Here is a 14520-nt window from a genome sequence, read left to right on the forward strand (position 1 = left end):
TTTGTAACTAAGTTCATTTGTATAATTTTTTTAGATTCCACATATAAGTTATATCATATAATATTTGTCTTTCTCTGGTGAGTGGAGTTTTAATAAGTCTGTTTTCCGACATCACCACCAACGTCTGCATTACACCTGACTTCACCCACTCCTGTTCTAGAGTTAAATCCACAGGCAACCTTCACGCCTCTACTGTCTTTGCCATGTTCCTCTCCTCCCAAGCTCTTCTCTTTTCCATAAGAATAGGGACCAGAAATTCTCTTTCCCCTTTCAGTATTCCAGGGCCAGCTTTCCTGCTGATACAATTTAAGGGAAGATTCTTGAACAAAATCTCCTATTCTAGGCAGAAAAGTCAACTACATGGCCTTAGAGATTTTTTTTAATACTAGTCTTAGTATTTGTTTAAGGTTTCAAGCTATGTATTTTAGGGTTCTAAATTTGGTAAAAATGGGATCCATTCCAATTAAGGTTCCCAACAAAGTTGAAAACACTGTGGTTTTTCTTCTGGAATGCTAGATGTTGTTCTATATGAGCCATGGCCGCTGAGCCTGCGCGTCCGGAGCCTGTGCTTCACAACGGGAGAGGCCACCACAGTGAGAGGTCCGCGTACCGCAAGAAAAAAAATAATAATAATAGTTGTTACTGTCTAGCAACTTTTTTCTTTTCTTTTAATAAATTTATTTATTTATCTTTGGCTGCGTTGGGTCTTCGTTGCTGCACGCGGGCTTTCTCTAGTTGCAGCGAGTGGAGTCTACTCTTTGTTGCGGTGCACGGGCTTCTCATTGCGGTGGCTTCTCTTTGTTGCGAAGCACAGGCTCCAGGCGCACAGGCTTCAGTAGTTGTGGCACGCAGGCTCAGTAGTTGTGGTTCGCGGGCTCTAGAGCGCAGGCTCAGTAGTTGCAGCACACGGGCTTAGTTGCTCCACGGCATGTGGGATCTTCCTGGACCAGGGCTCAAACCTCTGTCCCCTGCATTGGCAGGCGGATTCTTAACCACTGTGCCACCAGGGAAGTCCCTAGCAACTTTTCTTTACTTAGACTTCCTCCTTCTTTCTCTAGAGATTTCTTTGGGATAACACACAGGTGGGGTAAAGGTGGGAGGTCGTGATTTATTCATAGAGTAGCTCTAGAATGCAGTTATACCAGGAAGGGGAGAAGATGGAGAATGCACTGGGGGTGGGGGAGGGCAGGAAGCCCAGATATATGTGGCTCTCTGCCACAAGCTAATTTTCCAAATGCAGGAATTATCCACTCTACTGATAAACTGATGTGATTTATTTACTTATTTATATATTAGATTCAGGCTACCTATACCTCTGCCTTTCTCCTGCCATCTAATTTGCTGGACATATTCCAGCAATGCAAAATAATACTGACCTATGAAAAACATTCTTCAGGACAAAAATCTCCTGGGGGTTAATTTTAGGACAAGTCTAAAAGCCAAAGAGAAAGTCCTCTGGAGTCCACACTGACCAGGATTATCGGTTTCCCTCATCTGCCCCCCTATTTGCTCAAATACTCAGGAATTTGAGTCATTGCATTTGAGTTGTCAGGGATCTGATAAATGTTCCAAAGGCATTAAATGACTTGCCCAAGTCACACACTTGTTGGGGAAGGCCAGATTCTTAGGGACCAGATTCTTAGGCCAACACTCTTGTTATTGCCCCACATGGTGTCTCTGAAAGCTCCAATACGGTGCCACGACCTAGTGGTGCTCGGTCACGATTAATCAACAAAACACATAAAGCAACACTTAATCAAGTACTGAGAAACATGGAGGCTGAATTTTAGCAGAAAGAATATTGGCCTGAGCTTTCTCAGAATTTCGTTGACTCTCAGTTTTGATATTAATTAGCAGTCATGAAACCTCACTTGGCCTTAATTTCTTCATCTACAAAATGAGGTTCCAGTCGATGAGATGATCTATAAGTTTCTTTTATTGTTATTATCTTTTATTGTGGTGAAAAACACATACCATTAAATTTACCAACTTAGGGCTTCCCTGGTGGTGCAGTGGTTAAGAATCCGCCTGCCAGTACAAGGGACAGGGGCTCGAGCCCTGGTCCAGGAAGATCGCACATGCCGCAGAGCAACTGAGCCCGTGCGCCACAGCTACTGAAGCCCACGCGCCTAGAGCCTGTGCTCTGCAACAAGAGAAGCCACCATAATGAGAAGCCCGCGTACCACAACGAAGAGTAGCCCCTGCTCGCTGCAACTACAGAAAGCCCGCATGTAGCAATGAAGACCCAACGCAGCCAAAAATAAAATTAATTAATTAAAAAAAAAAATTTACCAACTTAGCCATTTCTAAGTACGAAGTTCCATGGTGTTAAGTGTATTTACATTGTTGTGCAACCAGAACTTTTCCCTCTTTCAAAACCGAGACTCTGGGGGTGGTGGGGAGGGATAAATTAGGAGTTTGGGATTAACAGATACATACCACTATACATAAAACAGATAACCAACAAGGACCTACTGTACAGCACGGGGAACTACACTCAATATTTTGTGATAACCTATAAGGGAAAAGAATCTGAAGAATAATATATACATATATAACTGAATAAGTATGCTGTCCACCTGAAACTAACACAGTATTGTAAATCAACTATACTTCAATAAACAAACAAAAACCCTGAGATTCTGTATCCATTGAACGATAACTCCCCATTCCCTTTCCCCCCCGCCCCTGGCAACCCCATTTCTACTTTTTGTTTCTATGAGTGTGACTACTCTAGGTGCCTCATATATGTGGAATCATATAGTGTTTGTCTTTTTGTAATTAGCTTATTTCATTTAGCATAATATCCCCAAGGTTCATCCATGTTGCAGCATGTGTCAGAATGTCCCTCCTTTTTAGAGCTGAATAACATCCCATGGTATGGATATTCCTCATTCTGTTTATCCGTTCATCAGTGGACACAGGTTGTTTCCGCCTCCTGGCTATTGTGAATAATGTTGCGATGAACATAGGTGTGCAAATATCTTTGATACGTTTCCTTTTAATGCAAAGAATTTAGTAAATTTTTTGACTGAGTGTTAATAATCCAACACTATCTGATCATGTTAAATTGATTTTCAGAATAAGAAATTAACCTGACAGTCTGCTCAATTTAACTAATACTTATATTTAAGGATGTATGTTGTATTAAGGCATGCTATCTACCACTTCATGATGGAAACACCAGCTAGTCTGATCAAATCTAAATCAGTATCATCAACTAGCAGTTGGCGGCTGGGAAGGATGTAAGCCCTTATTCAGATGCCTTCAAAGCAGCTCCATGTGGAACAGACCAACCAGCTCCACATGCTTTGCACCCTAGTATTTAATGACAACATAAGAGAAAATTCTCCCTGTAGATTTTTAAAAGGATTAACATCAAGGAAAAGGATAGAATTTACCTTATCATGCCGTATGATTAGTGATGTCTTAGAACCCAGGGCAGAAAGGATCCCAGCTATTTCCACAGCAATGTAACCAGCACCAACGATGACACTGCGGCTACCATGAGAGTAGAGGGTTAAGATCGTTAAATAAACTTATTTTAGAATAATTTTAGATTTACAGAAAAGTTTAAAAGAGAGTACAGATAGTATACCCCCTGCCCAGTTTTTCCTAAAGTTAACATCTTACATTCATAGCAGCACTATTTGCAATATCCAAGACATGAAAACAACCTAAATGTCCATCAACAGATGAATGGATAAAGAAGACATGGTACATATATACAATGGAATACTACTCAGCCATAAAAAAAGAACGAAATAACGCCATTTGTAGCAACACGGATGTAACTAGAGATTATACTAAGTGAAGTCAGAAAGAGAAAGACAAATAACATATGGTATCACTTACATGTGGAATCTAAAATACGACACAAATGAACTTATCTATGAAGCAGAAACAGACTCACATAGAGAATAGACTTGTAGTTGCCAAGGCGGAGGGGTTTGGGAAGGGATAGACTGGGAGTTTGGGGTTAGTAGATGTAGAATGGATGGACAAGGTCCTACTGTATAGCACAGGGAACTATATTCAATATATAGTCCTGAGATAAACCATAATAGAAAAGATACAAAAAATAATGTGTATATATGTATAAGGGAGTCACTTTGCTGTACAGCAGAAATTAACACAACATTGTAAATCAACGACACTTCAATTAAAAAAACATAAAGTTAACATCTTATAAACCATGGTACAGTTGTCAAAACTGAAACTGGTGGGCTTCCCTGGTGGCGCAGTGGTTGACAGTCCGCCTGCCGATGCAGGGGACACGGGTTCGTGCCCCGGTCCGGGAAGATCCCACATGCCGCGCAGCGGCTGGGCCCGTGAGCCATGGCCGCTGAGCCTGCGTGTCCGGAGCCTGTGCTCCGCGATGGGAGAGGCCACAACAGTGAGAGGCCCGAGTACTGCTTAAAAAATAACTAAAAACAAAAACTGACACTGGTACATTACTGTTGACTAAACTTCAGACTTCATTCAGATTTCACCTGTCTTTCCATTCATTTCCTTCTTCTGTCCCAAGATCAAATCCAGGATAACACAGTAATTTTAAATAGAAAATATCCTTCTGTAGAACAGAAATATATTTTTAGGTGTTTTAAAAATTCCTTAGCTTCATTTCCTCAGAGAGGAAATAGAAACCCTTTGAAGCTAGAGACGATTCCTTATGCAGAGATCTTTGCACCTAAAACTAAAATTGGCACCATAATTTTTTTTTTTTTTTTTTGCTTGTCCGAGAAAGTCTTTATTTCTCCACCACTTTTTTTTCTTTTTTTTTTTTTGCGGTACACAGGCCTTTCACTGCTGTGGCCTCTCCCGTTGTGGAGCACAGGCTCCGGACGCACAGGCTCAGCAGCCATGGCTCACGGGCCCAGCCGCCCCGCGGCATGTGGGATCCTCCGGGACCGGGACACGAACCCACGTCCCCTGCATCAGCAGGCGGACTCTCAACCACTGCACCACCAGGGAAGCCCTCTCCGCCACTTTTGATGGGTAATTTTGCAGAGTAAAGAGTTCTATGTTGGTGGGGTTTTTTCCTCTCAACACTTTAAATATTCCACTCTCTTGTTTGCATAGTTTCTGAAGAGTTGTTGTAATTCTCATCTTTGCTCCCCTTATAGGTCAGGTGTGTTTCATCCTTCTGGCTTCTTTCAGAATTTTTTCTTTGATTTTCTACGGTTTGAAAATTATATGCCTAGGTATAGTTTTTTGACATTTATCCTACTTAGTGTTCTCTGACCTTCCTGGATCTGTGGTTTGGTGTCTGACATTAATTTTGGGGAAAGTGACAGTCATTATTGCTTCAAGTATCTCTTCTGTTCCTTTCTTTGGCATCACAATCCTCACCACCGTTATTCTCCTCTGGCTCAGTATTTTCCCTTGATCATTGCTAAATTCTATCAATCTTTGCAATATGATGCAAGGCCAATTTAAGCAAGCCATTTTAACTTGTAGCACAGATCTGCAATGAAACTAGATGCCCTGAATAAATTCTGGTCTAAAAAAGCATCTTAAACACTAGATAAATGTTTGGGTGAAGGTCTGAGTCCATGGTGGAGAAGCTGAGCCCAGCCCTAGAGCAATCGCTGCAGCATACAGAATAAGTGCCCTTCAGCTGGAGCTAACCCTTTCAGGGCCAGAGTTCTCTAAAGCATGGTCCTACCACTGGTGCAATGCTTGGGTAAGAAGAAAGCAATCAGGGAAGAAGAAAGGAAATCTTTCTTTAGTACCTTCTACAAGTAAGGTACCTATGTTGTGACTCCCTGCCTTCAGAGGGCTATGGTCTGGATGGAGGATGAGGTATGAACCTGAATGGCTATGTATTAGAGGTAAGGATGCTCTTATCCTACAGCCCAGTGTATAAAAAGAGAAATGTCTAGTTTGGAAACTAGGAAGTAGCTCTTCTTCCATCTCTACCATCCTCTCTCCTATTATATGTTGACCGCTTTTCCTTTCTTTGGGTCTTCGCTCCTTACTTTCTTCTTTCCTCTCTCCATCTTCTCTCTCTTCCCCAAACACTTCTCATGTAAGTCCTACTTCTGTTAAGCATTGCGCTGGACACAATGGGTAGCGATCCCTGTCCTTGAGGAATTCCTGAGGGGAAACATGCCCAGGGGTCTGTTAAAGCTCAGAGGGCAACACTTAGTTCCTGCAGGGGAGAGGGCTCAGAAACACTCCAGATTCCTGAAAGATGAATAGCTCTGGCAAGGGTTGGGAGAAGTATTCCCAGTAGAATGGATATACGAGAAACACGTGTGAAACGTCTTGGCTTCTTCAGAGAGGAGACAAAAATCTGCAAGGAGCTCAGTGTTTCCCCCTCAGCTTCCACAGTCCCCTCTAGTCCACCTCGTACCACTAAAGTAACCACTGGAAACAATCTTTTTTTTTCTTTTTGGTTTAAAAAAAAAAAAGGAATTTATTGATTCATGTAACCGAGAAGTCCTGACTTCAGGTATGGCTGCATCTAAGTGTTCCAATGATGTGTCAGGACCTGGTCCCTTAAAGATGCTCAGCTTTGCACTTCATGTTGGCTTCATTCCCAAGCTCTGCATTGTGATACAGAGACTGCCAGAGGAATGGCATGGTCTTAACAAGCTGAAGCTCAGGCTGGGGAGCTGACATCCAGGCTTTTGGAGTCTTGATTTTTTTTTAATTAATTAATTTATTTATTTTTGGCTGTGTTGAGTCTTTGTTGCTGCGTGCAGGCTTTCTTTAGTTGTGGTGAGCGGGGGCTACTCTTCGTTGCAGAGCACGGTCTTCTCATTACGGTGGCTTCTCTTGTTGCGGAGCACAGGCTCTAGGCGCATGGGCTTCAGTAGTTGTGGCTCACGGGCTCTAGAGCGCAGGCTCAGTAGTTGTGGTGCACGGGCTTAGTTGCTCCGCGGCATGTGGGATCTTCCCGGACCAGGGCTCCAACCCATGTCCCCTGCATTGGCAGGCAGATTCTTAACCACTGCGCCCCCAGGGAAGCCCCTGGAGTCTTGATTTAAAACACCAGTCTTCAGTATACAAAAAACTCAGTAAGTTAGGTAAAAACTGTGAACCAAGCACAATCTCCTTCGTGCCCTCAACGCCTGTTGGTCTTGGAGAGTCTCCAGGAGAGGAGGGGGGAGGCCGTGGCTCACCCTGAGGACACAGACACTTTGGCAGCCACACCTGGGAGTCCTCCACCACCTAGAAACGATCTTATATTCTGCTGAGTCCCCAGAGCACTTCTCTTTCCCTCATTATGGCCGTCAGAACCTCTTGTCCCACAATGTTCCACAGGCTCCATGCTCCAGCCTCCCCTCAACCATAAGCCCAATGAGGGTAAAAGCTGGATCATACAGCCCAGAGCACATGTTACCTCGCCTATAAATTTGTTCCTTCTTTGATTATTTACTTACTTACCAACATAACAATGATAAAGGAGTCTTAAAAAAAGAAGACAAAAATCATATACCAATTGTTAATTCATTTTCCTATGTTCCCAGAGTCTTGTTTATAACACGCATACATTCCTTTCTTCAACCTGTAGTGCTACCAGCACAAGTTTAATAAATGGTTTAAAAATAGGTAATGGACAGATATCTACAATGAAGCTTCTTTGAGTCCAGATTGAATTGTATCATTTAAACACAATGAGTCATGACCACATTTCTGCATATATTCTCACATGTCTCATATCCTTCACACCTAAAACCAAACAGATCACGAGGAAAGAAAGGCTGCTCTCTAACACACTGCCCTGCCCCACAGACAGCAAATCTAAAATGCCTGTTTGCTTTTCTCAAAGTCAGAAGATGACCTGGTCTGAATGTCGTAACAGGACATTTTCACAGCAGCTATGGAACTGCCAAGATGCCTTCTTGTCCCTGATGAACCACTTGTGGTTCCAGGTGAATTAAGGTAAAGGAACAAGCAGGGATTATTAGTCACCCTCCAGAAAGGCCTTGATGGAAAAGCGCGGGATTAAGACTTCCTACTGCACTGGCAGTACCTACCAAGAGAGCAGCAGAGTTGAGCAATAATGACTCCAGGGTGAGTGCTACTCAGAGGGAACTAAAGGCCAAACTCTGGGCTAACAGGGTCCCTCCTCCAGTTCCCAGGTGCCCTATCACTTATCATGAGTGAAGGGAGGACCCCTCTAATCAAGGAAGCCTGCAATTGGCAGCTTCTTCAAATTAGAGAAACAATCCTCCTCATTATGTTTTTTCTCTCTGTGTTATCTAAATCCATGACAGAAGTCTACTAAGGTTATTAGGACAAACATGTATAAAGGCCAATTTCAGAAAACCTATTTTTGTGAGACTGACAGAGCCTTCGTTTATCCAGATGCCTCTGTACTAGCTGCTTTGAAGACCAGAATCACTTTAGACACATTATCAACTGATGCTCTATCAAGTTGAAGAAAGAAAACAGTTTTAGGACTTGAGTGTTTATTCTCAAAACCACCCTGCATTTGATTCTGCTCCTAAAAATTTTACAATGGCCTCTGACCAAAAGCATGAAAGATTTGAGTCATTTATTGTGGGCTACTCATGGATGAGATACCCAAGGTCATAAAAAGAGAAGAGGTAGAACAGAATTCTGGAAATTCCTACATTTAATAGTTGGGAAGAGGAGGTAGAAACTGAGGGAGAATGAACACGGAGGTCAGGAAGAAAAGCAGCTTACCTAGGCAACTCTTCCAGCTGAAAAAACCCATCACTGGTTATTCCTAGGCTGGCACCTATGTAGGAAAATGCAATATAGGTCACACAGATGGAGTTTTCTCTTGTAAAATAATCACAACATTTTATGTACGAACCAAACACTTTCTCAGCCATCACACTCTCTGTTTCGACAAGTTCTGTTAAAGTCTCCACTTGGGAAGCTGCCAATCAAACCTTCCCTGAGTCAACATTTTTATTTCCTCTGTAGAAATAAGAGTACTGATGACTAAGTAACTATTAAATTTCTTTGAGGAATTAAGAGCTCCTCAGCTTGGGACTTCCCTGGTGGTCCAGTGGTTAATAATCCGCCTTCCAATGCAGGGGACTCGGGTTCGATACCTGGTAGCGGAACTAAGATCCCACATGCCTCAACTAAGACCCAATGGCAGCCAAATTAATTAATTAATTTTTAAAAAAAACATCTCCTCAGCTCTCATGAATAGACTCCTTGCTGGCTCTGCTTCATTCTCCCGCCCCCAAATGGGCTCAGCCTTGGTTCTCTTCTCTCTGCTTTTTTCCTTCAAAGGTTTTAACCAACTCTCCCTTCATTGTGGGAGACTTCCAAATGTGTAGTTCCAGTTTTGACCTTCTCCCCAGGTTCTAGTTCCATATTTCTAACTGTCTTTCTATACCATTTAACTTTGTTTCAAACTCAGTATTTTCAAAATAGAATCTTAACTTGATTTCCCAAGCCATATCCCTCTCTTGTTTACCACTTCAGCTGAAAAGACTACCTTCCATCAATAAGCCAAAGTCTTGAATTATCAATCCGTAATTCCTTCTCTCAACAATGGCCAGCTCATCAGTTATTTAAAATACTGCATTTTGCCAAATTCAATGCACAATGATTAAGGACCCATCCTGATTTCAGAGGTTTTAATGTGTCTTGGAGTCAATGAAATATACTAGCCGATTCATCCTTCTGTGTCTCTTATGTCTGTCCTCTCCTCCTAGCGCCTGGCACATAGCAGGGGCTTAGTAACTGTCTGCAGAGCTGAACTGAGTATTTCCACCACATTTCAGACGCTAACCCCGTAGTTCAGAACCTATTACCACCTCCTGTACATTCTATTGCAACAACTTGCTAACTGGCCTTCCGCCTCTGTAGATCACTATCAGATCAGTTTTCTATAATTATCACTTAGGTCTTGTCACTATCCCATTTATAGGCTATTAATAACTGGTTTTCGTGAATGACGGAGATTCCTTAATTTGACTTCATAAATGTCCACAATTTGGCCCCAACCTTCTTCCAGTTTCAGTTCAATGTACTTGCTTCCAGATTTCACTGCCAGAAAAACTGGTTTAATTGACTGAATGTCCTTTAAAGACCTATTTATTACCCACTGGTTCTTCTGGTCTTTCTCTTCTTCGGCACATGGTGCTCAATTTGTAAGCCCTTTTCCCAGGAAGTCTTTTTGGTCCATGACAGCTCATAGTAATCCATCCCACCTCTGAGGACCCCGACCCTCACTGTCTGGCAATCACCTTGGAACACTTACCTTTTATTTTATTTCTTTGCATTTGTTTTTTATTACATGTTTTAAATTAATAAATGTATATCTTTTTTTTTTTTTTTTTTTTTTTGGTACGCGGGCCTCTCACTGCTGTGGCCTCTACCATTGCGGAGCACAGGCTCCGGACGCACAGGCTCAGCGGCCATGGCTCACGGGCCCAGCCGCCTCGCGGTATGTGGGATCTTCCCGGACCGGGGCACGAACCCGTGTCCTCTGCATCGGCAGGCGGACCCTCAACCACTGCGCCCCCAGGGAAGCCCAATAAATGTATATCTTAAAAAATTCAAAAAGCACCACAGAGCATCTAGTGAAAAGCAGGTCTCTTTCCCAACCCAGAGCTCTGGTCCTCTCCTTGGAGGGAGTTGGCACTGCAGGGTTTTGAGTGTCCTTCCAGAGATCCTAGTGCATCTGTACAGTCTCCCTGTCTTTTTAAAAAGACATAAACTGGGGCTTCCCTGGTGGCGCAGTGGTTGAGAGTCCGCCTGCCGATACAGGGGACACGGGTTCGTGCCCTGGTCCTGGAAGATCCCACATGCTGCGGAGCGGCTGGGCCCGTGAGCCATGGCCGCTGAGCCTGCGCGTCTGGAGCCTGTGCTCCTCAATGGGAGAGGCCACAACAGTGAGAGGCCCGCGTACTGCAAAAAAAAAAAAAAAAAAAAAAAAAAGATGTGTATATCCAATCTTACCAACTAAATTTTAAGTTACTTGACAACAGCATCTTCACATTTTTTACAGTAGTTGTTCTTTAGCTTTTGGGGAGTCACGGACCCTTTTAAAAGCTGGTGAAATTTTATCGATCCTCTCTCCAGAGAAAAAAATACATAAATACACACACACTCAAAATTTTCCATATAAATTCAGGTTGGTCATGGGTCGTAAGAAGCCAATCCATGGTCATGGGTCTTAAGAAGAAGTTGTATAAACTATGATCACCATCCACAAAGACCTTATAATCTACTTGGCGAAAAAGATACGGACAATGGTTCCTATGAGAGAACAAGGCAGTATGTTATAACTCATCCCTGTGTATACAAAGGTAGACAAGACTGTCTCGGAGATTCCTTACTTCTTTAATTTTCTAATTCTTTATATGAGAGAAAAATATGCATATAAGAAGGCTTAATTAGCTGATGAAGTTACATCTCTACAAGATTTCTCTCTCTTAAAGAAAACAGTAGATATCTCATGACAAACTGAGGCTGAAAACAATCTCTATTGTGCCGAGAAGGGAAGGATGGGGCTTTTGCTGATTCTTCCCCCTGTGTTACTGTAGTATGTCTGAGCCTGGAGCTGGATGAAATATCTTCCTTTGCCCCGTCACTAGGTACCACTTAGGCCAATTACATTTAGGTTCTGCAGAGACCTTCTCTCATGTGTCCAAGACAAAGAACTGGTACAGGGCAGATCCCCTGGCATGGCTTGTAAGGTGGAAAACAACGGTAAATTCTTTCTGACTATTGTTAACAAGCATACACCTTTGGAAGACTCACCAGGGATCTGGCTCTCCTGAGGAAGTGAGGGCACGCCACCTGTGGCAATCAGGATGTGAGGGGCAGTGTACTTTTCCCCGTTGACCTCCACTGTGGGCTGGGCATCACCTGTGAATACTGCATGGCCGCGGATGATTTCTATGTGGGACTGGAGAAGGAAGCATGGTCACTTTAGCCTGTTCTTAAGATTAAAAAACAAAGGGGTGGGGAAGGGAAGTACTGGGAGTTTGGGATTAGCAGATGCAAACTATTATATATAGGATGGATAAACAACAAGGTCCTACTGTATAGCACAGGGAACTATATTCAATATCCTATGATAAAACACAATGGAAAAGAACATGAAAAAAAATATATGTATAACTGAGTCACTTTGCTGAACAGCAGAAACTAACGCAACGTTGTAATTCAATTATACTTTGATAAAATTAAGAAAAAAGAAGAGGGGCTTCCCTGGTGGCGCAGTGATTGAGAGTCCGCCTGCCGATGCAGGGGACACGGGTTCGTGCCCCGGTCTGGGAAGATCCCACATGCCGCGGAGCGGCTGGGCCCGTGGGCCCGTGGGCCATGGCCGCTGAGCCTGCGTGTCCGGAGCCTGTGCTCCGCAACGCGAGAGGCCACAATAGCGGGAGGCCACAACAGTGAGAGGCCCGTGTACCGCAAAAAAAAAAAAAAAAAAAGAAGAAGAAAAAGATTAAAAAATAAAACAAGGGAATTCCCTGTCCAGTGGTTAGGACTGGTCGGGGAACTAAGACCCTGCAAACCGTGTGGTACGGTCAAAAAATACCCAAAAAACAAACAAAAAAACCACACAACAAAACTTGCTGCAACTTCTTACATCTTTCCATTCTCTACTGAGGATTGTGATTTATGGTTTGCTGATGCTAAGACAACTCTCGAACGTTCGAGTCTCTGCAGAACTTCTGACTGTTAATTGATACTTAGGTTGGGGGTTGCCATTTGATGCTAGAAGTATGCAGTAAGAAAAAACAAAGGGACTATCTTGGGCCAAAACCCAGAGACTAAAAAAAATGTATGCAAGTCATTCCCACAAGGAAGCAGATTACATCTTTGTCCCCAAGAGTTGAAGGAGAAAGCCTTCCTCACTTAGAATGAAAACACCCTGAGGAATGATGCGTCTGGAGGAAAGAAAGAAGGCTGAGGAAACAAAAGGATAAAGGTGCAGGGAGCTGAGGCCAAAGGGAAATACTCTGGCCAACGGAGGGAAAAGCAATGTTTCTGTTTGCTCAAACGAAGGGGGGAAGAATACCACAAAATTCCATGACCGTGAAGCTCTACACTAGAGGTGTCGAGAACTCAGACTTCATTTGCTCTTCCTGGCAGCCTCTGTGCCTGGGCCTGAGTTTGGACTGCCAGCAAGCTTCTGCCTGCCAGGATACACATACTGGCAAGAAATGTGGGCAACTCACAAGGATAATGGGATCCTGTAAGCACGATCACAGAATGGAGCGTTGCAACCTTTTGGAACACACCTGGTTCTGAATTGAGCTATTTCCTCCTTTCTAATCAGCCCTCCAGGCGTGTTCTGCAGGTGCCCTGCTTAGTCAAGGTGAATCAAGATTGATGCCAAAGGCCACAAGGCTCCTGAAAAACTTTCCTTCAGGAGGTAATGATTTCCTACCGGGTGCTAGACAAAAAGGAGACTGAGTCGAGTGGCAATAATATGGGTAATCGCTTGGGGAAGAAACTGATGAAATTTTTATTTTCATTTCCTAGGATATTTCACAGAAAGTTTCCTATTCCGAATTTCTGGATTGCCTGTGATTCCTTTTCCATAAGGTCATGGTCAATTCTGCTACACACCAAGATTTTTGAGTATTAAAAAATGCTATTTCCTAAGTAATTTTCCTATCTGTTTTGCAAAAGTACTTTAAGCTAGCTCCATTAAAAAAATTTTTTTTTATTTGGGTGTTGTAGTATAGCAAATGGCATCTCATATTCATGTCTAGCCACCTTAAAATCTCTTGAACTCAGTGCACAGGGGTCTGAAGACCAAATACTTTCCCCTTGAATTTGGGGGTTAAGGTCAGAAAATATCACCCTCCGAAAAAATAAACCCAATGAATGATAAGAATTAATATAAAAATTATGAGGTCAGCCATCTGTACAAGTAACTCACCCTAAAAAGGGGTGTATAAACACGTGCTAATGAGATTACAGTGGCCCAAATACCGTCCCAAATATACTGATCTAGTATAACCTAAGCTATGTTGATGTCTTAGAAATTGCAGGGTGAGACTACAGAGACCAATTAAGGGTGCTGGGAGTCACACTGTCAAGAAAAGGGAGAGTTGGGACTTCCCTGGAGGTCCAGTGGAGGTCCGCACTTCCACTGCCAAGGGTGTGGGTTCAATCCCTGGTTGGGGAACTAAGATCCCACAAGCCGCACAGCGAAGCCAAAAATAAATAAAGAAAAAGGAGAGTTGGATGGTGCTTCAGTACAGTCCAGTGGAACAGGAATGACATCAAAGCATGAGGGTGGGAAAAGCCTCAGCAGAGCAAAGGACAACATACATTAGCTGAAGGCAAACACACCTTTGCCCAATTTTCCTGATTGGACTTCATTCCCAAAAACGTCCTTCTGAACCATAACATGGTGTCCTGAGTAGATTTAGCCACCAAGGACGAGGGCGTTCTCAGCAGACGAGCTATGGCAGGTTTCCAGCCAGATAATGGTCCTGATTTTAATCCATAAACTGGCACATTGTTACATCATCAGGCTCTTATGTGCTTGGTTTCTGGAACTAAGTGGAGGGTCAGACAGGTGCAGGCAGGCATCAGGTGAGACCTGAT

General features: G+C 43.1%; 1 protein-coding gene across 3 annotated transcripts in view; it reads right to left on the reverse strand.

Annotated features, from left to right (window-relative positions):
- Nucleotides 1-14520, reverse strand: part of GSR (glutathione-disulfide reductase) — a 46023-nt gene that overhangs the window by 10564 nt on the left and 20939 nt on the right. For all 3 annotated transcript variants that reach the window (XM_089903702.1, XM_089903703.1, XM_022571145.3), the window contains 3 exons: nucleotides 11707-11854; nucleotides 8662-8716; nucleotides 3402-3501 (listed from right to left, as the gene is read on the reverse strand). In XM_089903702.1, the coding sequence (XP_089759828.1) occupies nucleotides 3402-3501; nucleotides 8662-8716; nucleotides 11707-11854 (303 nt within the window). The remainder of the gene's footprint in view (nucleotides 1-3401; nucleotides 3502-8661; nucleotides 8717-11706; nucleotides 11855-14520) is intronic.

Source organism: Delphinapterus leucas, chromosome 21, assembly GCF_059928025.1.
Source record: "Delphinapterus leucas isolate spDelLeu-1000000601 "Yukka" chromosome 21, BTC_Dleu_Yukka2, whole genome shotgun sequence".
In the NCBI taxonomy this organism is placed as follows: Eukaryota; Metazoa; Chordata; class Mammalia; order Artiodactyla; family Monodontidae; genus Delphinapterus; species Delphinapterus leucas.